The sequence below is a fragment of the Lycium barbarum genome, chromosome 6 (genome assembly GCF_019175385.1).
Source record: "Lycium barbarum isolate Lr01 chromosome 6, ASM1917538v2, whole genome shotgun sequence".
NCBI lineage: Eukaryota > Viridiplantae > Streptophyta > Magnoliopsida > Solanales > Solanaceae > Lycium > Lycium barbarum.
Window position 1 is genome coordinate 115,887,041 of NC_083342.1, and position 24,023 is coordinate 115,911,063.

The window sequence follows — 24,023 nt, forward strand, 5'->3', positions numbered from 1 at the left end:
GTCTTGACTGTATTTCCTCATTCTTTTTTGTAAAGAATGAAAACCACATGATGAAGTTTGTGAACTTCAGCCTTGTCCTAAGGTAAGCAAGCATGCTTGGACGATAATTAAAATAGTAAGTGTAGACACAGAAAAGAGTCAAGTCTTGCTGCAATGCTGGTCCAGGGATTGGAGGAGCATTATTGTCCTGTTTGGTTCCAGCCAAAACTTATCAAATTATTTACTTGTTTGGAATTTCTGGCGGTGGAATCAAACGTCAGAAGATCACATGTTCGGATTAGAAGAATTTGGATCTTAGCTCGAGTAAGAAGTTGTTTTGCCATCTTGATTTTGGTTACATCACATTCTGGAGAGTAAGTTGGACCATTCAGGTTTGTCAATTTGAAGTGCTCAAATTGATATGTGTCCAAAATTTATAGCCTAGGATACTCCGTATCATTATGTTCTCTTTCTGTTTTCTTCCATTCCCTTTTTCCTTTTTGAGCTTACTGATGGGGGTAGAAATACTGTTTTATGAAGCACATTTCATATAATTTTGTGATCTCCTAGTTTACTTCTTGTAGACAAGACATACTAAACAACCTGTACCCTCACTAGTTGTTTGGTTGCTGTTGGAGTTATGCAATTAGTTATGTAAGGTTTAGTTATGCAGGATTTAGTTATTCATTTATTATCAGTTATTGCATCTTCTACTCTGCATAAAATATTACATAAAATTTCTCATAACTTATATTACATATAATTAGTTATCTGGGATTGTAGACTAATAAACAAACATTGTACTTGATATGCTGAATTTTATACATATCAACTAAAATGATACCAACCATGTTACTAATTATGTTGATTCTAATGTATGAACAATTCACTTCCTAACCAACAACCAAACGACCCCTCGGTTTTAATTGTTGAAGACCTTTAATTCTGTCGTTAGTAAATACAGAATTGATCGCTGGTTACAAAAGACTGTTCGACAAAATATGATACTATGAAAGTAGTATTCCAATAACAAGAGGTCATTTATGATACTTGTAAAACAGAAATTGAAGTTCTGATACACTAGTTTGCAAGTGGAGAAATCTGCTGAGAATCATGGCTAAGTGACAATAATACAAGAGAACTGATCTCTCAAGGCTATCTACGTCGAGGTGCATTAGTTATAAACTATGTGGAACAGCCGCTGAAATTCACATGCATTGTCCTAAAGCACAAGTCGTGCAGGACCGAAAGGATGGGAAAAGAGTGCCAACTCCTGGCATCAGTAAGCAGTTAGTATCACGCTCCTAATGGTCATTTGGGAATTTGGGTTTTACACGAGCATTCACGACTTGCTGGAGGTCAAGTCATTCAGTTCTTGCATGACGATTTCAATGGTTGGCCTCTGATCTGGTGACTCGTGCGTGCAAAGTAGAGCAACCTTTGCCATCTGAACTGCCTCCGCTTCAACAAAGTTGCCCCAAAGATTCGGGTCAACGAAGTCTTCAAATCTGGACATCTCTGCCCCTTGATGGTTAGAGTTTGTGATTCTACGTCTTCCGGAGAGAATCTGGAATATAATCATGCCAAAGGCGTAGAGATCGCTCTTTTCGGTGAACCTGCCAGTGGTTGTATACTCGGGAGCTAGATAGCCCATTGCAGCACTTTCCTTGAGTGTTGAGAAGACAATGTCATCTGCTAGTAGTTTGTGCAGACCAGACTCTGAGAGCAATGGGTTGTAGTGTTGGTCAACAAGTACTTTTTCAGCTGATATATTTCGATGGACTAGGGCAGGTTTGCCTCCCTTGTTTCCATGCAAGTAATGAATACCTGTTAAACAACACATGAGATTCCGTTATTCAAATAACAAGGACAAGAAAAAGTATTAACCACAAAAGATTATAGGCAGACTGTTATCAAATCCTATAGAAATACTTTCGGGAGGAACACAGAGCTCAAGGATAAAAAAGATTAGTTTATATTCATTCTATCACTTCAAGAGGTAAACCATGTTTATTTCCTTCCATTGCTAAGATCTGATAGAGCATAAATTTGGTTGTCAAAGAGCTATGATGAGAACATGAGACAATAATCAAACAGTAGCTCACCTCTAGCGATGCCTTTGATTATAGAAAGTCTGGTAGACCAATCAAGGGCCTTTCCTTTTCCATCCTTCACGTCAAGGTACTGCAACAAATTTCCATTGGGGACGAAATCATAGATCAGAAAGCATTCTCCCCGACCTTTTGAACAGCAAAAGCCTCTCAACCTCAGAAGATTTTCATGTTTCAATGAAGTCAAGAGCTTTAGTCCCTTGAGAAATTCAGTTTCATCAGACTTGCAGCTAGTCTTGGAAATGCACTTAATAGCAACAATAGACCCATCCCTCAATGTCCCTTTATAGACGGCTGTGAAATTACTCTTGCCTAACAAATTTGCCTCAGAAAAGTACTTTGTAGCAGACTCAACTTCATCCAAATTGAACATAAAGCTCTCAAATACTTCCTGAGAGAAAGCACTTCCACCTCGGCCTTTGCCCAATGGATCCCAACCATTGGAATACTCCAGGCTGATGAGGGGTGACGCGCTTCTTCTAGAGACTTCCTTCACTTCATTAGTACTGAGTCGCCTATCCGAGGAATCAAGAGTACCTCCAATTTTCTGCTTCCGACGGCGGTACCATGAAAATGTGAAAAGCCCAGTTACTGCTACTGCAACGAAGAGTGCAATAACGCCAACGACCACAACAGTTTGTGATTTTTTGGACTGATTCATTTGCGTTGCTTGCACGTTTGCAGATTCTGGGATGTCTTTTTTGGGGAGACGATTCGAACCAGGTCCAAATGGTTCTGGTCTGTTTTGGTTCAGACTAGATACAGTGCAGAGTTTCAAGGAAGAAAACTCAACTCCACATAAGTCTGGATTGTTTGAGTACTGAAATCCTTCATTCAGTCTCTTTAAGGCTTCAAAAAGACCAAACAGAGAGTTAGTAAACATAGGGATTCATATTTGGGGGAATTAAAAAATCTAAGATTGCTGCATTTCTTAAGCATAGGATTAACGATACTATCAAGCAATCAAATTGAATTACCTAGAGGGACATTGCCAGAGAGGGTATTATTTCTGAGATCAAGAACTTGTAGCTTTGGAGCATCAGCGAGTTTTACTGGAATCGAACCGAAAAGATTATTGAAGCTCAAATCAAGCCTGGTTAACATCTCCAAGTCTCCCAAGCTTGCAGGAATTGCTCCAGTTAACTGATTGACTTGCAAAGCAAGAACACTGAGCTTCTTCAAAGCCCCAAGTTGATTAGGTATGCTTCCAGTCAACTGGTTGTAACATAGTTGCAACACTGTGTAAAATCGGAAAACAAATGAAGCTCAGTTACTTTATTTGAGATTTCACTTAACAAATAAAAAATTGCAGAAAAAGGACAAAGCCACCTAAATAAAGGACTACGAAATTTAAGTTTGCCAGCAAGGTTGGAACTTAAGTTTGCCAGCAAGGTTGGAACTTTCTTCAAGAATTAGCCCATATTGAAGCTCAATTCAATGGGGAGAGTGACTAATTACACAGAAAAGCTAAACATAAAACCAAAGATAGAGGCTTTTTCAAGTGTTTCATGTTCTAATGTAAGTACATAGGAAAAAAAATCACCTCATTAAAGAAACTTCAAGCAACCTCTTTAATATAGACTCATAGTGACAAATGAATAGTAAAAAATCGAAGCTTTTTCAAGAAAAAACATAGGCATTGTCAAATGACTATCAACTAACAGCAAATAATTAGCCTCCAAGAAGCATTGTCACTTCTTAGGCTCTTCATTGAGCTACCCATTTCAGTAAGAGAGCTATAGATCTATTTGGCAAGGTTCAAAAAATTCATTCAAATTAAGTCAATGTTAGGCATAAAGACTTAAGCTTTTTACACCATAACTAGTCAAAACAGCAAAGATAGAGAACAAAAAGAACATACCTTGAAGATTAGACATGTTGCCAACCTCAGTAGGAATAACACCAGATAGATTATTCACATTGAGATACAAATCTGAGAGCTGAGTTAAGTTAGCAATTTCTTTAGGAACAACCCCATGTAGCTTATTGAAGTGCAAGTACAACCCAGACAAGCTATGAAGCTGACCAATCTCAGGTGGTATTTTTCCAGTAAGCTCTTTGCCTTGTAAAGAAATGTTAACAACTTGACCAAACTCATTACAAGCAATACCTTCAAAAGAACCATTGCATGGGTCAGTTGAATTAGCTGACCATGATGAAAGTTTGAGGTTTTTTGGGTCCAAAGAAGCTTTGATAGTCATAAGCAAAGATAAAGGAGTTTTAGTAACAATGGGTTCACAAGAAACTCTTTGTTGTGGGTATGTTAGGATTAAGATGAAAAAGAAAATGGAAGAGAGAAAAGAGAGAGACCCCATTTTTGGTTGGCAAGAAAGTATGTGGGAAAGTTGTTTTTGGTAATAATCAAGAAAGGAGTGTTGGCTTATGGCTTTTGTGTGAAGAAGATATAGAGATATAGCAAGTGTGTGACTAATGAGCAGAAAGAAGAAAACTCCAAGAATCCAATTTGAATCTTGGTAACTGGTGTAACCAGTAACCGGTAACTAGCTAGCTTGGGAAGACTATTATTTTCAATAAAATTTTGTCTAAATTTAAGGAATTACCTCCGCTGTCCTAATTGATGTGTCTGACATTGCGGGAGTCAAGCATCTTAATTTTAAGGGAAATGGTCAAAAATACTCTTTTATTTTGGGAAAAAGTTTAAAAATATCCTTCATTATAACATTGGGTCAAAAATATCCCTTCCGCCATTATAGTTTTCAAATATACTCCTGTTTTAATGGAAATTTTCAAAATAACCCGATTTCATTTTTAAACATGTTCCATTTAAACCGACCCAACTAAATAAAAAGCTCATATTGGTTACCCGCCCCTGTGCCTAGTGGCTCCAGATGTAGGATTCGGAAAGAAGTTGATCGCATATGAACTTTTTATGTAGTTGGATTGAGTTTAAAAATGAAATTAGGTTATTTTGGGAATTTTCATTAAGACAGGGGTATTTGAAAACTTTAATGACGAGAGGGGTATTTTTAACCCAATTTTGTAAAGGAGGATATTTTTAGCCATTTTCCCACAATAGAGGGTCATTTTTGACCTTTTTATAATATGTAACAATTTAAAAGGCATATAAAAATATTACGATTAAAAAAAAAAACTTGTATGCCTCTCGAAATACAAATACAGCCATATAAATTGAGACGGGAGGAATGCATATTTTATTGAAAAGAAAATTTACATTAATAGAAATTAGAGGTAGTGAAATTATATATGAAATTTTTTTAAAGATATTTTGTTGATTTTTTAAATAATAATAGCGTCATGTAAAATAAAATGGAGGAGTATGCTTGAGTATATTTTCCCCTTTTGAGGGATGAGCAAAAGGTTTTGAGTTACTAAGGTTTGGGATTTTATTCATTTTTGTGACTTGTTTTCTAATAGTACTACTACTTAACAAGACAGTCAAAATAATAGAGGACTACTGTCTTCTGAGTTCTGACTAGTTGTAGGTACTACTTCTCATAATTGTAAGTGGTCGTTTGGTAGGTAGTTAAAATTATACTGAAATTATAATTTTGAGATTATTTTATTTCATATTTTGGGATTATTTTATCCCATTTAGGAGATGGGATAAAATAATCTCAGTATAAGTGGAATAAGAAAAGATATCTCAGTTTATACCATAAGATGCATTTTAGATTTTATTTGGTACAAGGTATAAATTTATACCTTCTACCAAACATGGTACAAAAAATTAGTGTTGGGATATACCAGCTTATACCATGCACCAAACGGCCCCTGAGAGATTAGGTTGGTTGGGTTTGAATTTTAAAATTTTGTAGCTATAGGCATTTAATATCTGTGTCATTTTGAAACTTTTGTGCAGTTATTTTTCCAAATCAAGAAATGCTGATCTCAGTCATTTATTTCAAAAAAAAAAAAAAAATTGTATTCCATTTTTTATTAATCTTATGAAAGTATAATAGTTACGGTGCCATTATTTTTTTAGTGAAAACTTCTCTGATAACAAAACAAAAGAAAGGGAATCTTCACAGTGAGATTAAAAAAAGAAGATCTGATATGAAAAAATCAATTAACACGGAAATATACAATGATGGGTTACTTTCACGAATTGCCAAGAAAATACAAAAAGACAAAATATAATTAGTAGTAAATTAATTATGTTCTGTGAACGGAATCACATGGAAAAAATTCTTGTTTTGTCAATAAACTTTAGGTGATAGTCATTTTCATGCGTGGAAGACAGGGTCTGGATACAGAACTCTTTTCCAATGCCTATTTTGTGGGAAAAGAAAAAAGAAAAGAAGTACTAATAATAAGAATCAAACAGAAAAAGGAAGAATGATGAGTAAACATAGAAAAGGACCCATAACAGGAAAAGGCATGGAATTGAATTCACAAGACTCCTGGTCACATCTTAACCAGATATTTTTTCTTACTTTTTTATCTACTGCCACCCATAATGCTCCCCGGTTGTCCAAAGATTTTGAAATTAGAAACTTAAAATTTAAAAATTTGAGTTTTTGAAGTTGTGATTTTTAAAACTTGAAGTTGTGTTTAGATATGCATATTATTTGAAAAAGTTTTGAAGTTTTGTGAGTGAAAGTCCCAAAAACCCAAAACTATGATTCAAAATTTGAAGATAGATTTTCAAATCTGATTTAAAATCTATGGTCAAATAGATATTTGAAGATAAACTTTTAAAATTTGATCCAAAATTTATAGCCAAATGCTAGCTATAAACATGTTACGAGAACTCCCAAAAAAAAAAAAACTGGAGAGGACCTAAAATTTACGACAGTATGTATGTTGCACCATGCTACTTCTATTACAAGCACATGTTAAAGAATTTATTTGTTGTGAATATCGCCAGCATTTGCTCTAAGGTGTCGTTTGGTCATAAATATCAAAAGTAAATTCACTTTTTTTGGAATATTTGAAGTTAGAGTTGTGTTTGGCCATAGTTTTTGAAATTGTAGTTTTTGGTGAAATGTAATTGTAAAAAAGTGGAAAAAGTGGGGAAAAAAATTGAAAAACAAGTTTTTCTTGTTTTTGATATTCCGGAATATAACTTCAAGTTGTATTCCGACTATTTATGGCCAAATGCCCAAAAGTAAAAAAAGTGAAAAAAATCCAAAAAAAAATGAATAATTTTTATGGCCAAACGGCTACTAAAAGTGAATTATTTTTATGGCCAAACGCCCAAAAGTAAAAAAAAAGTGAAAAAAAATCCGAAAAAAAGTGCATAAAGTTTATTTGTTGCATATATCTCCTTAACCAACTCTCAAGTCTCAAATCGTGTAGTTGTATTTCTTTGGAAAAGGAAAATTGTAAATGTTTGTAAGTTAAATTAGTAGAACATCTCTTTAAAAAACACCTTCAATTTATTTTAGAAGGTAGTCCAAGTGTACCACTAATATTTGCGATTTACTTTATATATGTCCTCCATTTATCTTTCTTCTTATAGGAGTTCCCATATTGTCTTTCATTTCAAATATATCTCCCCCACTAATGGTTTTTCACTATGTAAAAAATGATCTAATTTGGTTAATATGATGGAATACAAAAAAGGATATATTTGGACCATTTTCAAGTGTTCAGAGGGTGTTTGAACCTTTTCTATTGTTCAATTACATGTTTCAAATTATTGCAGCGGGTATATATAAATCATTTTAATAGTTTATTAGTAAATTTTGCCTTTTGTATGTCTACGTGGCTTCGACGTGGAAAATGTCCAAGCAAAACTGGAATATCATTAAAGAAGATATATCTAAGATGTAAGATAACCATGAGACTTTTATGAGCTGAAAGATAAACGGAAGATAAATCGCAAAGGTTAAGGGGTAAATCTGAATATTTTCTCTAACAATGGTATATAATGGAACACTATCTAGAAAGCAACGAGAAAAACATAAAGCAAAATGAGAGTTTTTTTCTTTTTTCTTTTCAAGATGGGAGTGATGGATCAGAATTTCACCAAAAGGAGCTAAAGAATGAACTTCCAAGCTACTTTTGTGAAAGTGGAATGGCCAGCAAGTGAGTAGTGATTATCTTTTTGGTTTGGCTTTCACATACAGGTAGCTAGTAAAGAGTGAAAAGGTGCTGCTGGTGTGTGGTGTGTTGTCCTTACCGGAGGCGAATCCAGAATTTAAATTCTAGGAGTTTAACCTTACATTTTTAGGATTGAACTCATTATATTTTTAAAGTTATGGGTTCATATCTACTATTTATTAGAATTTTAATAATTTTTTACACATAAATTTATACTCCGCGTCGAAAGTTATCCCCATTTACTATGCTAGATACGCCACTGGTCCTTACCAAGCACATATTCCACATTTGAAAACTTGTGAATTTTATGTTTACTACTCACATTCATTACTCCATTTCAAATTCTATAACTTTCTCTTTCCTTTTTTTGGTTTCCAATTATGCTACCAGGCTTGTGTTCTTTCAAAAAATTATAACCTTTGGCTCTATAATCATTGTACTGCCCACCAACTTTTTTCATTGGAAGTAGCTGGAGTTCACACTTCATGGTTAAGAGATGGCCAAAACCAACCCCTCCCCCCTTAAAAATCTAGTCGCATATAGTGTTTACATCAAATTATATTAATTTATTATGATTAAGTGAGAAATTATGATAAAAATATATTATTAATTAATTATGATTTAGTGATAGCAGTATCATGTATTTATTAAATTAAACACCGAGTGCAATACAATTTTTCTCTCCTTTCACCTCACCCTCAACACAGCCCATACACAGGGAATTTGTTTGGTTATTGGGAATTTGGGATTATAAAAATTTCAATATAAACTTTGATAATTTTTGTTTTTAATTCAAGTAATACTAATATAATTATATAATGCTGACTGAATGTTGTAATTCGCACACCATATAAAAAATTATAATTCAATAAATAATGCATATCGCTAGTACTAAATAATCCAGGGTTATTATTAATCAATAGTAGAAACTGCGTATTATAATATGATATGTATAAAAAGAATTGTATGTATAATTCAAATCAAATTAAGATGTGACCTGTGACCTTGAGGAAGCACAATAATGGTTATTGCACAGCAACCTCCATTAACTCATTTTTCCTTTTCGTCAGAGAGAAGTGATACTACAGTCCTCTCATGTGGATATTTTCACAGTTGGGAAAATAATGATACCTTTCGGGCCTAAAGAATTTATTTGACAGAGATGCTACCTCTCGTGTCTTGTTTATTTTGGTTGTTGGACAAAACAATATAAATGGGCGAAGATTTCAATTTGTTCGAGTACTATTCATAAATGGTTGATTTTGTTCTATACTAGTACATTTTTATTCATTCATGACACTTTGCTGTTAAGAACTCGTGTGTGTATATATATATATATATATATATATATATATATATATATTTTTTTTATTATTATTATTATTATTATTATTATTATTCTTTGTAATAATTAGGAATTTCAGCTATAAACGGTGAACTTCATAGGTTCAAATTATTCGAGAAAAAAGGGAGTTTCAAAATTACTCTTGTACTAAACTTGTATCATAATTTTAAATTACTCTAAGGTTGGAAGCTCCTTCCGAGGTCAAGAATAAAATTGAAACTATTTTCCTATTAATAAGAGTAATATTAACAAAAATATTTAGCAAAATTGCTTAATGATGCTAAGGTATATTTTATATTATTCCCAATAAAAATCTCCTAGTTGATATCACATTAATAAGTACAATAAAACACTAACTTTTGGATATGAAATAAATAGTCAGGATCCAGTACAATAACGCATGACATCATTTTTTTAAGGGAAAAGTATCAAAAATACCCCTCTACTTTGAAAAAAGGGCTAAAAATATTTTCCGAACTTATTTTGGGTCAAAAAGACCCTTCCCGTCCTTAAAGTTTTCAAATATATCCCTGTCTTGACGGAAATTATCCGCCAAAATAACCCGAAATTATTTTTTAAACCCGCTCCATCATTTAAACACGACCCAACTAAATAATAACCAATAGGATCCCCTTATTCCCCCAATTCCCTCAAACTTCATACCTACGTATTGGGGGAACAAGGGGATCTTATGGGTTATTATTTAGTTGAGTCGGGTTTAAAAAATAATTTCGGGTTATTTTGGCGGATAATTTCCATCAACGCATGGATATATTTGAAAACTTTAAGGACGGGAGGGGTCTTTTTGACCCAAAATAAGTTCGGAAGATATTTTTAGCCCTTTTTCCAAAGTAGAAGGGTATTTTTGACCCTTTTCCCTTTTTTTAATACCTTTTGTGTTTCAATTTATATGTTCTACTTTTATTTTGTAAATTTATTTAAAAGGAATGTTACTTTATATTTAATAACTTTTAAATTCTAATATTTCACATGATATATTTAAAATTACAAAATTCAATTTATTTAATTTTTGTTTTTTTGCATAATATACATATTTTAGTTTAAGATCGTGTAATTCAAAAAATCTAATTTTCATAAGTATTTTCTTTGCACATCTACGAGCAAACATTCCCAAAATCCAAAGGGCAATTTGGCCTTCTTTTGGGGTGGTCTTTAAATTTTGCCCCTCATATTTGAAATCTTTAAAATTTGCCCTTCGCCTAAAACCCATGGGTTCCAGGTTCAAACCCCCACTCAGTCAAACATTTAAAAAACAATCGCAAGGCAGAGTTTAAATTTCGCCATGCCCCCACCGGCATACACTTGTTAAGGAATTACCAAAGTTATGCCGGACCCGGCATACTTATGCCTTATGGGCAGACTTGGCATAAGTATGCCGGATCCGGCATAACTTTGGTAATTCCTTCACAAGTTTATGCCGGATCCGGCATACTTATGGACAAACTATTAGTTAAGCCTTAACTAAAAGTCTTTTCCCAGTTATGCCTTATGGGGCAAACTTTTAGTTAAGGCATAACTAAAAGTATGCCCCATAAGGCATAACTAAAAGTATGCCCCATAAGGCATAACTTTTCCTTAATACATAGATTTTGTTCAATTATTCAGATTTCTTTCACTTATATGGTGCCTTGGCAAAGAATTTGGCACTTTGCTTTGTTACATAATCTTTTGTGTGTGTAAATCTCCCTCCCTTAAAATATCTTACCAACCATAATTCTTGAACGAGAAGTAAGTACAGAGATAAACCTAATGCGAATATATCTTCGTCAAATAAGAAGACAATATAACATAATGATCCATGCGAAGTATTTCTTTTTCAAAAGTTACTTTAAATACACATTGAACTTCAAGTATACTGTGTTAGCTCGGTGCTGGAGTTTTCAGTGCTTATTGTGCTGTTTGAAAACATTGCCAAAGTTATGCCGAACCCGGCATAAACTTGTTAAGGAATTATCAAAGTTATGCCGGACCCGACATACTTATGCCAAGTCTGCCCATAAGGTAGAGTATGTCGGGTCCGACATAACTTTGGTAATTCCTTAACAAATGTATGTCGGGTCCGGCATACACGCGACCCAAATCTTGGCTTGCAATTTTTTTTTTTAATTTATGCTTGAGCGGGGGTTCGAACCCAGAACCTCATGATTTCTGCATAAACGCTCAGGGTTGCAACGCAAAGGACAAAAATTAAAGACCAGCAATATGAGGGGGATAATTTAAAAACCACAAATATGAGGGGCAAAATTTAAAGACCACTCCAACAGAAGGGCAATCCGCGCAAAAAAATGAAATCCATAGAACGCAGCATGAACAGTTCGTACCACAGCCCTTGAGTTTAGTGGCCCAAGTGAGTGGGGATTCATAGCCTCACTTCTAAATGGGCTGAAGAAACCTTAGCCCAATCCTAGTTAATAAACAAGGGGTCATTCGCACAAACATTTTTTTGCACGGATTGTCCTTCTTTTGGGGTGGTCTTTAACTTTTGGCCCTCAAATTAGTGGTCTTTAATTTTAGTCCTTTTCCTAATACTTCGATGTTCTGGGTTCGAACCCCACATCAATAAAAAAAAAAAAAAAAAAAAATCGCCAAGGCAGAATTTTGCCTTCAAACTCGGCCTTGCGATTTTTTTTAAAAACATTTTTACTGAGCGGGAATTTGAACCCGAAACCAAGGGGTTCTAATGAAGGACAAAATTAATGACCACTAATTTAATGGGCAAAAATTAAAGATCACCCCAAAATAAGGGCATTCCTGCGAATTGCCCTTGCACAAACGCCTTATTCGAGTGGTCTTTAATTTTTTTCTCCTCAAATTGTTGGTCTTTAATATTTTCCTTTTGGCACTTTAAGTGGTCGAAAATACCCCTAAGATTCTGGGTTCAATCCCAACAAAGTATATATTAAAAAAATTGCAAGGCAGAATTTCGTAGCAAATTAGGCCTATTCGAGTAAAAGTGATGTAGAATCCCAGCAGAGTAAAGAAAAAAAATCATAAGGCAAGTTATGCCTTAAGGCATAGTTCATATATAGAAGTTATGCCTTAAGAAGACATAACTTTACCCCTTGTTCGGCATAACGTAGTGTCACAACCCAACCCCGTGGGCCGCGACCAGTGCCCGAGCTGGGCACCTATACGTACCCGATACCCCAAATTAGCATATTAACAGAATAATAATATAATAATAATATTAGTGGTCGCTACAGAACTTAGCAGAAAAGCAGACTTGGCACACATAGGCCGATAAGGCCATCACAAAACAGAATATCCCAAACATATGTACAGAACCCACACAGATGTATCCACAGACCTCTACAGAACATATCATAATCATAAGACGGGACAGGGCCCCGTCATACCCTGAACAAAGTACATATCCAGATAGCAGTGACAGACTGTACCAAAAGATGGGCTCTGTAGAAGAGAGCGCCCCAAATAGCAGAAATAGGATCCTAAACGTGTGGATCAGCAAACCTGTCGTCTGTACCTGCGCGGCATGAAAACGCAGCCCCCGAAGAAAGGGGGTCAGTACGAAATATGTACTGAATATGTAGAGCGGAATCACAGAAGTCAAATCATAATGATTACAGAAAATGGGTACAAAATCTAGAGTGTCAAATGCATATTTCCAAATCAGACAGAATGTGTACAGAAACATATGTCATATCATATCCGATCCCTGCCACGGGACTCGGCAGACAAAACGTGGTCACCCTCCCGACACTGGTGCCACAATACATAGGAATCAGAAAAGGGGGCGTGGCCCCGTATCATAAAATGTCATATCAGAATGGCCATAACAGATCAGATCAGAATAGGCGGACATGGCACATCATACTCCACAGACCCATGTACGCGTATACCTGCCCCCTCACATCGGGGCGCGGCGAACAATGCAGAGAATTACGTTTGACAACATATCCTGGCCCGGGCTCAGTGTGGGAAACATTGGGACATCCACGAATGGAGTAGTGAGAGACTAATGCAATTTAAAAATATCATAAATGTTTTCAAAGACTCGATGAAGCGTATCAAAGACAAACCAATCCAATGGAGTCGGACGGAATCATAATAAATGTATTTCGGATATCATAATAAATTACAGAAGTATAACTTTCCCGAAGTCATTCCGAGTGTCAAAATAATTTATAATATTTAACAGAATATTTAAAATAATATTCGTTAAGCGATTAGTAGGGTAATTAAAACAGTTCTTTCAAAAATCGCTTAAAAAGGAAGCTTTAACACATTAGGGGCAAAACCGTAAATAGTGGGCCCGCCTTGGGACAAACAAGGCGGCGGGCTCAAATTGTGCCCTCTAAGCATATAGTATCACCTAAAAAGGTTATACAAACATTCTATGATTTTCTGAATAATTTAGAGCAAAATTGCATAATTTCAGAAAAAAAAAGCGTATCAAAATGGTTCAATTCTACTGAAGGAAAAACTGAAATTTTGTCTTGCGGATTCCGAGGGCCAAGAGGTCCTTCGAGGCCCGGATCCGACCCTAACACACTAGGGGCATGCCAAGGGAAGAATTGGGTTTACTTTACATACCTTTCACGCTCCTTAAGCCTTTCCAATCTCACTTCCCGTTTCGTCGAAAAACTGCAATTGGTCAAGTTTACCAATTGTGAATTATTAATGCCATTATTTCAACTTTAAGCATATTTGGCTACCGAAATTTCGGCAGCACTTCCCCTATACATATGACACCCCGAGAATTCAACTCGGCTATAAATCATCAACAACAACCCAAACGACAACAACAATATCAACAATGAACATTAAAAACACAAATATCCTTCAACTAGTCATTTTTCTCACAAGTTGACATAATCTTCAATTCAACCCAACTTTCAACTAAGATCAATAATTTCATATTCAACAACCATCATGATCATCACCATATAGTTCTAGAAACATTTCATATCGTTTTCCTTAAGATATACACTCGATATACATGATATACAATCTTCCGCCAAAATCATAACTTATGCAAAACATCAAATCTTTGGCATACAACTTCATAACAAGTTTCCAACTTCCAAATTCATCAACCATAATCATAATTCACATCTTAACAACTTCATTTCCATAATATCACAAAATTATTCTAAAGTGACATAATCATCTACATTCCAACTTCAACCAAAATTCATTCAACTTTCATTCCCAATATAATTTCCATCATAACCACAACTAGAATGCAACATAAAATTCAACTCATATATGTATACAACATATATACACCCATGGCTACATATATATATATACATACCCACTTTGCAAACTTCTTTATTTCCATAATTTCTACTCATTTCCACATACCACAACATAAACAAACCTTCATAACATAAGAAAAAGGAATTGATTCTTACCTTTTTCTACAAACTTCTTCACTTGAACAAGTTGTCAACTTGAAGAAATAAGTGCTCCTTCTTCCAAAACAATTACACCAAGTTGTAGAGGACACTTAATTTAGTAGGAATTCAACAAGAAAATAATTTTAGAGGCAAGATTTTGAGGGGTGATTTTTCTATGGCCAAACCCGAAATGCCCTCTTTTTGTTCTTGTTTTTCTCTTGTTTTTCCTCCTATTCTTTCTCTTGAAAGTTCTATGGAATTTGGATGATTAAGTGGTCTTTTATTCATTGACCACATGACTTAATTCCATGGGCTTGGATCCTTTTTATGGACCATGGCCGAATGGCTCCTCACTTGGGCCTGATTTTTTTTTTTTTCATTTTTTTGGGCCAACTCGGTTGGTCCCGAGTTGGGCCTAGCCCACTGACCTTTCGACCTTAAAACGTTCATATCTCCTTGTACCGACGTCACCTGAGAACCCACGACCTATGGATGGAAAGCTAATTCAATTATCTACAACTTCTATTTCAAGGTATTTTCGAAATTCCAAACTTATAATACAGTTTTTGCCCCCCAAAGTCAGGTCACCCGAAAACGTTTTCTTAAAAATATTCGTTTGGAGGGTTTCCACTTTGATTTGGTCCAAGGGTACTTCATGAGTTGTGTTTAACTTTACATATGTGATTCATATGACCTTTCAGATGTTCCAAAAAAAATCTCGGTATGTGGGCCCCACCCCAGCAGATGCTCCGAGGTTCAAAAATACGGGATATAACACTTAGAACTACAGAAGTTATGCCTTATAAAGCCTAACTTGGGACTACAACATAACTATTTTTTTTTTTACTCAGCCGTGGTTCGAATCCATATCCTTGGGATATTTTCGGTCACTTTTTAGGTGAAGGACAAAATTAAAGACCAGTAATTTTAGAGACGAAAATTAAAGACCAGCGCGTTTGAGGGACAATCCGCGCAAAAAACAAATGATAAATAACTGCACTGGGCCGGCCTGACGGGCCTAACAGATTTTCACACATTTTGACACTAGGTCTGCTCCAAGACCAAACTTGTGCATGCAATGTTATTTTGCACCATGATCAATTTTGTCCCTCTATAGTATTTAGAATGAGATAATTTTGTCCTTGTTTTGTTTTTGGCACAAGAGTATCATCGCCTTAGAAGCAACTCACGATTGTCACTAGTATTGAGATCGTTACTATCATCTATGTTGTACGACTATTATCAATATCTATTTCATAAGAAAATCCCTTTAGAATTATTAGTCAGGAATATGGTACTGTGTCCATACGTATTTTGCTAAGATTGTTCAATTCCTATACAACCTATCTCCTATAACAAAATTACTCCCAGTAAAAGATAAGTTCAAGTGGAGCGAAAATTTGGTGTTGATCTATAATTAACTTTTTTGGTCAATACTCGACGTAATTAACACAAAATATAAAAATTCCAAAATTTTCGTTCCAATCAATAATAGGGTAAATCTATAAGACATACAAACTCACATACTTCACAAACAATGTATCTTTTAAGGGAAAATGACATAGGGTACCTAATTAAGATTCTTTATTATAAATATATAGATAGTTTTCCTTATTTACAAAACATAATGATATTTTACGAAACATGACGGATTTTCATATATTTTTCGTTTTTTCTTTCCAGATTTTTTTAAAAAATATATTTTAAAAAAAAAATATTTTTTTAAAAAATATTTTTTTTTTGCCCAAAGGCTTAAAAAATTACCTCAATTTTTTGTGTATGAAATCTGTATGTGTGAGCGAAATTTTTAACATAATTTTCATACGCAAAATTGTGAGCGAAAATTTTAAACCTTGAATATTGTATGAAAGTTGTTACAATGTTGTTGTAGTTGTACTAATTTTCCAGAAACCTAATATGAACTTTATATACAAAAAATGTGAATGAAATTCTAAGTCTTGAGCGAGATACACACATTTCATACCATTCTCATACATAAAATTTTGACCGTAATGTTTAAGCCTTGATCGAGATATACACATTTCACACGTTTTTCATACACAAAATTTGAGCGAACTTTTTAAGCCTTGAGCAAGATATACACATTTCATACACAAATTTGAGCGATTATTTTACGTCTTGAATGTTGTATCAAAGTTATATACAATGTTGTTATAGTTGTATTAATTTTACAGAAATCTAACATGAACTTTATATACAAAAATGTGAGCGAAATTTTAAACCTTGAGCGAGATACAAATTTCATACGGTTTTCATACACACAATTTTGAGCGGATTTTTTAAGCTTTGAACGAGATATATACATTTCATACACTAAATTTTGAGCGAACTTGTTAAGTCTTGAGCGAGATATATACATTTCATACATAAATTTTTGAGCGAAAAAAAAACTAATTTAAAAAAAAAAAAAACAAAAATGTATTAAAAAAAACATGTTTTATATAAGGTTTGTAATGTTATATTTTGTAAATAAAAAACTATATATATATTTTAAACCAAACTATATTCGGCCTCATAACCGTACTTAAAATGATGGGGGTGCAATATGTAATATGGTAAAGATCGAAAATACAATATAAAATAATAAAAGGACCAGAGTGGAAATAAAGAAGGTATATATATATAAAGCGAAAACCCTAAGGCCCTTGCAACCTTGTCATTTTAGAGCTAAGCGGAGCGCGGCAACCAACCAACCCCAAACTGTAACCATGGGTCGTATGCACAGTCGAGGGTTCGTATACTCTTTCCTTCGTCCTTATCCCCCAAACTGCATTTTACTTAAACCTTTTATTTTGTGTTGGTTTGGTGCAGTAAGGGTATTTCAGCTTCTGCTCTTCCATACAAGAGGACTCCACCAAGCTGGTTGAAAATCTCTGCTCCTGATGTAAGCTATATTTTCATCTGATGTTGGGATTGTAATGCTGCCTTGTCTCATTCCTAAATTCTCGATGAACATCACAAAGATTGTATAAAATGATGTATACTTTTGGCTGCTGAACCCTAATAGCTCAGAGTTGATTGATTGATTTGTGTATGTTTAAAGAATTTTGAATAGCCAGTTGACGATTTTGTTATCAGATTGGACCTCAATGCCTAACTAACTATATATACCTAGTGCATCTTTAGCTTGAGTAGTGTGTGGGCGGATTTTAACTACATTTGCCTTTTCTGTCCGACGTCTGTAGTTTTGCATATACTGTTAGGGCTTGTTTGGTTGGTGGGATAAGTGATAGCAAATGCGGGATTATTTTATCCTGCGTTTGCTTATTGGTTAGTATTAACTAGTCCGAGGAACTATTTTGTATTAAAAATGCTGGGATTAGCTATCCCATATAGAAGGTGGGATAGCTAATCCCATTGGGCATCCTTGTCTATCCCAACCCAGTAACCAAACAACTCCTTAAAGATAGACCATGTGCCGGTACCTTGTTTTTGGGGGGTTGTATTTTTTTTTTTCTAAAGTTGCCTATTTTAAGTGGCACCACTTATTTCACTGTTTACAAGATTGGTGTTTGGAGTTACTCTACTCCTGCTATTATGCTCCATTGAAATGTGATCCATTCATTCAGTTTTTCTACTAAATTTTGCTCCAGGTTGAGGATAACATCTGCAAGTTCGCCAAAAAAGGTTTGACACCTTCTCAAATTGGTGTTATTCTTCGTGATTCTCATGGGATTGCTCAGGTGAAGAGTGTCACCGGTAGCAAGATTCTCAGAATTCTGAAAGCTCACGGTACTTGCTTGTCTTTTTGTGTATTTAAGCTGCTCATTGATACTTGTAACTTTTCTAAAATAATGCTTGCTTAACCTATTGGTGTTCCCAATCAGGACTTGCTCCTGAGATTCCAGAGGATCTCTACCACCTTATCAAGAAAGCAGTGGCAATCAGGAAGCATCTTGAGCGAAACAGGAAAGATAAGGATTCCAAGTTTAGATTGATTCTTGTCGAGAGCAGGATCCATCGACTTGCTCGCTACTACAAGAAAACAAAGAAGCTTCCACCAGTCTGGAAATAGTAAGTTCATTCTTGCATATTCTACTTTAGTGGGTAAACTGCTTCTGATTTAATCATCTAGAACACAATTCATTTTTTGTTTTGCATGTTTTAGATGAGTTGCAAGTTAAAATTTTATTTTTGAATTACTTATTTGTCTAGGCATGTTAAATAATTGTCTATAGGGAAATTTACTTGCTAAATCACTTCTAGCTTGAAGACTCTCTGCGGTTCCACCAAACATTTTATGTAGGTCTATGGAATGAAGCGGTGTATTAGCTCTGTGTGGGGACTAGTATTCTTCCAAATAAACTAAGGAGTTTTTTATGCCCTCCTTACACTTTAGCTACTTCATTGGCTTGATGTGCAAAATCAACCAAACTTTGCACTGTAGATTTTTTATTTTCACTGATGAGGTGGAATGTTTTATTTGCACTTCTTTTTGTGCACAATGTGATCCGAGTGTGTTATAGTTGGTTTAGGTTGTATCAGATAAATTACTTTGTCCTTAATAGCCTGCCCCTTGCACTCCTCCTCCCTATTTCGTTTAATTGTACAAAATCTAGATAATTGCAGTACTGATATCAGTTTTTGCCTTGCAGTGAATCTACCACCGCCAGTACTCTTGTGGCTTAGAGAAGATATGTCATGGAATTACTAGTTTCTTGGTCAAGTTCCATCTTCAAATTTATAGACCAAGTTGTTTTTGTATGGCCCAGTTATTTTAATGGAACAAATTTTGTTTTATGAGAGATGATAAGGGAATGTTTCCTGCTTTAAATTGGCTTCTGATTCCCTGATGACTTATGGTATACTTGTGTTTAGCTGCTTGTCAGTTGGATGGTTTGACTTGCTCATTATCATCATTATCATTCGAATTAGTGCAATGTTTGGATGCTCTCTGTGTAGGCATTTGGTATTTGAAATTTATTGGCTACCTAATTTGAATTTACTTCAGTAGCCCTTTAATGGAGGCAGGCGCCTTGGTTGCAAAAGGGTTCAAGTGAACCCACTTTGTAGGAAAATTGCACTATAGATGGTTAAATTTATACATGTATATACAGTAGATATTGAATATTTTGAACCACGTTAGGTAGAATTTTGGCTCCACCACTGAATGGAGTAGTGTTTTTTCTAGCAATAACTTTGTTATCTTATAAACTGTTGGATCACATCCTTTGGTGCCTGCAATGTTTGGAGTCTACTCGCTGTTGGTGCTGATAAAATGGCTAAATTCGTCGACCGACTAAAAACGGGTTGGATAAATGATTCGTTTAAACTGTACCGGATATGAATCAACCCACTTTACCATTAGAAAAAAGAGTGGATATTATAGATATCTTTAAAGCTAGTGAAGAATGCAGCGGCGAGAAAGGGAAGCAGATAAGGAAGTTGATAGAGAGATGAGTGTGGTCAAATTGAATCAAATGACGACTGCGATTGTAACTATGTTTCTGATACAGAGTTTCACTGGAGCTAGCAGTTTAGCTTTAACCAACATTCGACATCCTCTGCAACAAGTCATGGATAATATGGGTGGGTGTCCCGTTTGCCAGCACTGGAGCTGTCAAATATGACCTTAATGTTACGGATCAAATAAGCAAAATAATGAGCAACAAGGTTAAGCGAGTACAGCAGGAAAATTTACTGGAATCGAGAACGGAGAGGACGCCAAAACTAAGAACGTATCTACTTCCCAAACACATAAAGTTAATTCTCAACTGATAAGTAAGTTAACAGGATGAAGTCGATTATCTTCAAAAGCTTAGGAGCCATACTGGAAAGTCCCACCAAAATACAGGTGTCTCAAAGCCCGACGAATAGGCAACGCTAATAGCAAGGCGATGCCATCAAAATACCCCTAAGTCTGTACACCGTAAAAATATATACTTTCTTTTTTAATCTGTTTAAAAAAAATGATATATTTATATATTTAAAAATAATTTAACTTAAAACTTTCTGTTAATGAAATAATTTACAGTCATTTATGAATTATTTTAAATCACAAGCTTCAAAAGTATTTCTTTCATTTTTAAACTTTGTGCCTAGTTAAAATAATTTATGACCATCCATGAATTATAGCTTTATATTCTGACGCAATAGTCGAATGAGTCAGCAGGAGGAGGAAGAACACCTTATTGCTGCTTTGCGTTAGACTTCACCGTTGGGTTTTTATTACGGGTCCGACCCAGAGATCCAATTGGAGCTTGTACCCATGTTCACTTGTATACGACTTGTACGTTGCCGCTTCCTAATTGTTCCTTCACCTCTTTTCACATCCTTCATCTCTTCTTCTTTCCCTTCTTCAATGGAAAACACGGGTGGTTTCCACAAGCCTTCTTCATCCTCTGCCTTTTCTCATTCCAATCCAAGGTAAATAAATAAATAAAAAATCCTCTTTGTTGCCTATGGTTTCTCTGTAAAGTTTCAATCTTTAATTGGAAATTTTTGATTGTGAATCAATGGCAGCGGTGGTAGAGGAAGAGGAAGAGGACTGGACACGAGGGATAATAAGGAAAGATCAGGGGGCCGTGGCGGTGGTGGCAAAGATAAAATTGATGCTCTTGGTAGACTCTTGTATGTATTTCTCCATTTTCCCTTCAGCCTTATTTGATCTTTATTTATTATCTTGCCTATGCTAATCAATCATATTAAACAACGAAATTACTTGTTAAGCTATATGAATTCTATGTTTAGATTTAGCTCTTTTTTTATGCTGCCACAACTTTCCAAATTTATGTGACCCATCATAGTAAAAGAAAATGTAATCAGTCAATCCCAATTAGTTGGCTTTGGCTTTATCAATCCGGTGTGCCTATTTTGCTTTATTTTAGGCCTTCATTGTTCAATCATTCATTAATTCAAAGGTAGATTATTTTGCACTTTAACTAACACGACCCTCGTCTTTTTATCCTGGTTTGGGACTCACAATGCTCATAGCTCATTTGGGGCTTAGCGGGAGTTAATAAATGAAAACGTACCAGTTAGAAAATAATTTCTAGCCATGATGATCGCTAGAAGTGATTAGTTCCAGGCTTCTAGGTAGTAGGCGTATGTACGTATTGAAGTGTTTGGAGATATAGTTCGTCGAGAACCAAGTGTCACTTGCCTTAAACTTTCTAAAGTTATAAAACCCCAAACTTTTTCTAAACTAAAATGATTCTCACGAATATTCGGTAATGTTTTTTATCCTCAGGACACGCATTTTGCGGCACATGGCCTCTGAGCTAAACTTGAATATGAGGAATGATGGGTATGTGAAGGTGCAAGATATGTTAAAGTTAAACTTGAAAACATTTGCAAACGTCCCATTGAGGTCTCACACAATTGATGATGTCAAAGAGGTTAGTTGTGTGAAGCTTCATGCTCCTCTAATTTGTTGCCTCTGTTCTTGTATGATATTGATGAAAAGTCTGATTTGCTTCTTGTTTGGATTGCAAAAGGTTTTCGAATTAATTTAGTTGACAAAGATTGAACCTTCTGATACTAAACGGAAATTTGACAGTGGCTGGCTTTTCATTGTCACAACCCACAATTGAATGAACTTCCTTTCTTTCAATTGAATTGATTGCTCCTTTTTCTCTTATTTGACATTTCTGTTCCATGTAGATGAATTTTTGCTTGCTTTCTTATAGGCAGTACGGAAGGATAACTAGCAAAGAATGGGCCTTTTGGAAGAAAATGGAGAGCTTCTGATACGTGCCAACCAAGGCCATACAGTAAAGGTACTTTTTTCTCCGTAAAGTGGATTAATGTTATTTCCTTGGATATTTCAGATGGAAATTAGTTGGATTAATCTGTCTATAAGTTATGGCATTCAGAGTGGAGGAGCCTCTAGAGGGTACTTCTACTATAGTTGGATGAATTCTGATGAATGAAGAAGTTAATTCTCAACGTAATTGGAAATGAGAAGAGAAAGAGGGGGAGAACGAAAGGCTGGAACGTGAGAGATCGAACATGGATTTTATTCTGTCCGTGCACATTAGTGGAGTTTCTTTTATACCTCTAAGCATATTTCATTTAATGCAAGAAATTACACCCTTATTTTGTCACCTAACCGACGAGACAACAGTAAAGAAACTAAATACATTTAGACATTTAAATATGCATCTTTTCTGCTAGAAATTTGTATTAGCAATGAAACACTATGATGTAATTCTCGGTGCATCTGTGTGTTACTCTTGATTTTAAAATTCCAATTCCCATCTTTTCATCATTGAAAGGCTCATGATGTGCAGACCAATTTGATACGTATTTTGTCCTTGTATGAAAAATGAAAGTAATATTGCAGACATCCAATTGATGATATTCAGCTCACAAGTTAGCAGTACCATTGGTAGCTGAAAAATAATTGTGTGCCACTTTGCAGATAGTTGAAACTGAAAGCTTATTTTTTTTATGCCTGAGCGAGGGTTCGAACCCAGAACTTCATGTATTCGTCCACCTTTCCAAGCAAAAGGAAAAACTTAAATACCACAAATTTGAGGAGTAAAATTTAAAGACCACCCCAAAAGAAGGGCAATCTGCGCAAAAAAATGAACTTTTTTTTTTTGCACGGATTGTCTTCTTTTGAGGTAGTCTTTGACTTTTGGCCCTCAAGTTGGTGGTTTTTAATCTTAGTTCTTCTCCTAATACTTCAATGTTCTGGGTTCGAACCCCACATCAGTAATAAAATTAAAAAAAATAAAATCGCAAGCCAGAATTTTGCCTTCAAATCGGCCTTGCGAATTTTTTTTAAAATTTTTACTGAGCGAGAGTTTGAACCTGAAACCAAAGGGTTCTAACGAAGGACAAAAGTTAAAGACCACCAATTTAATGGGAAAAAACTAAAGACAACCCCCAAAATAAGGGCATTCCTGCGAATTGCCGTTGCATAAAGGCCTTATTCGAGTGGTCTTTAATTTTTTCTCCTCAAATTGCTGGTCTTTAATATTTTCCCTTTGACACTTTAAGTGATCGAAAATATCCCTAAGATTCTGGATTCAATCCCAACAAAGTATATATTAAAAAATAATAACAAGGTAGAATTTCGTAGCAAATTAGTCCTATTCGGGTAAAAGTGATGTAGAATCCCAGCAGAGTAAAGAAAAAAAAATCATAAGGCAAGTTATGCCTTAGGCATAGTTTATATATAGAAGTTATATCTTAAGGAGACATAACTTT

At 35.0% G+C, this 24,023-nt stretch overlaps 3 protein-coding genes across 6 annotated transcripts; 2 read left to right on the forward strand and 1 right to left on the reverse strand.

Annotated features, from left to right (window-relative positions):
* Window positions 1-969: 969 nt before the first annotated feature.
* Window positions 970-4,508, reverse strand: LOC132645713 (LRR receptor-like serine/threonine-protein kinase GSO1). The gene is made up of 4 exons (XM_060362863.1): window positions 3,952-4,508; window positions 3,068-3,328; window positions 2,085-2,939; window positions 970-1,806 (listed from the first exon to the last, which is right to left on the reverse strand). The coding sequence occupies exons 1-4, from the start codon at window positions 4,403-4,405 to the stop codon at window positions 1,322-1,324; spliced, it is 2,055 nt and encodes a 684-aa protein (XP_060218846.1). The 5' UTR covers window positions 4,406-4,508; the 3' UTR covers window positions 970-1,321.
* A 12,952-nt stretch (window positions 4,509-17,460) lies between these two features.
* LOC132645716 (small ribosomal subunit protein uS15) lies at window positions 17,461-19,690 on the forward strand. Its single transcript, XM_060362870.1, has 5 exons — window positions 17,461-17,598; window positions 17,679-17,751; window positions 18,461-18,599; window positions 18,695-18,881; window positions 19,463-19,690. Exons 1-5 carry the CDS (start codon window positions 17,576-17,578, stop codon window positions 19,494-19,496), a joined length of 456 nt encoding a protein of 151 aa, XP_060218853.1. The 5' UTR covers window positions 17,461-17,575; the 3' UTR covers window positions 19,497-19,690.
* A 1,275-nt stretch (window positions 19,691-20,965) lies between these two features.
* Window positions 20,966-23,252, forward strand: LOC132645717 (uncharacterized). Of its 4 annotated transcripts, none has more exons than XR_009584168.1 (5): window positions 20,966-21,233; window positions 21,330-21,437; window positions 22,057-22,204; window positions 22,496-22,585; window positions 23,230-23,252. XR_009584168.1 is itself a non-coding variant. In XM_060362872.1 (4 exons), the coding sequence occupies exons 1-4, from the start codon at window positions 21,076-21,078 to the stop codon at window positions 22,514-22,516; spliced, it is 435 nt and encodes a 144-aa protein (XP_060218855.1). In that variant the 5' UTR covers window positions 20,967-21,075; the 3' UTR covers window positions 22,517-23,025. The 4 variants fall into 4 exon arrangements, 1 of the variants encoding a protein (XP_060218855.1); XR_009584167.1 differs by lacking the exon at window positions 23,230-23,252 and adding an exon at window positions 22,669-23,025; XR_009584166.1 differs by lacking the exon at window positions 23,230-23,252 and adding an exon at window positions 22,682-23,025 and having other exon boundaries at window positions 20,967-21,233.
* The last annotated feature ends 771 nt before the right edge of the window (window positions 23,253-24,023 follow it).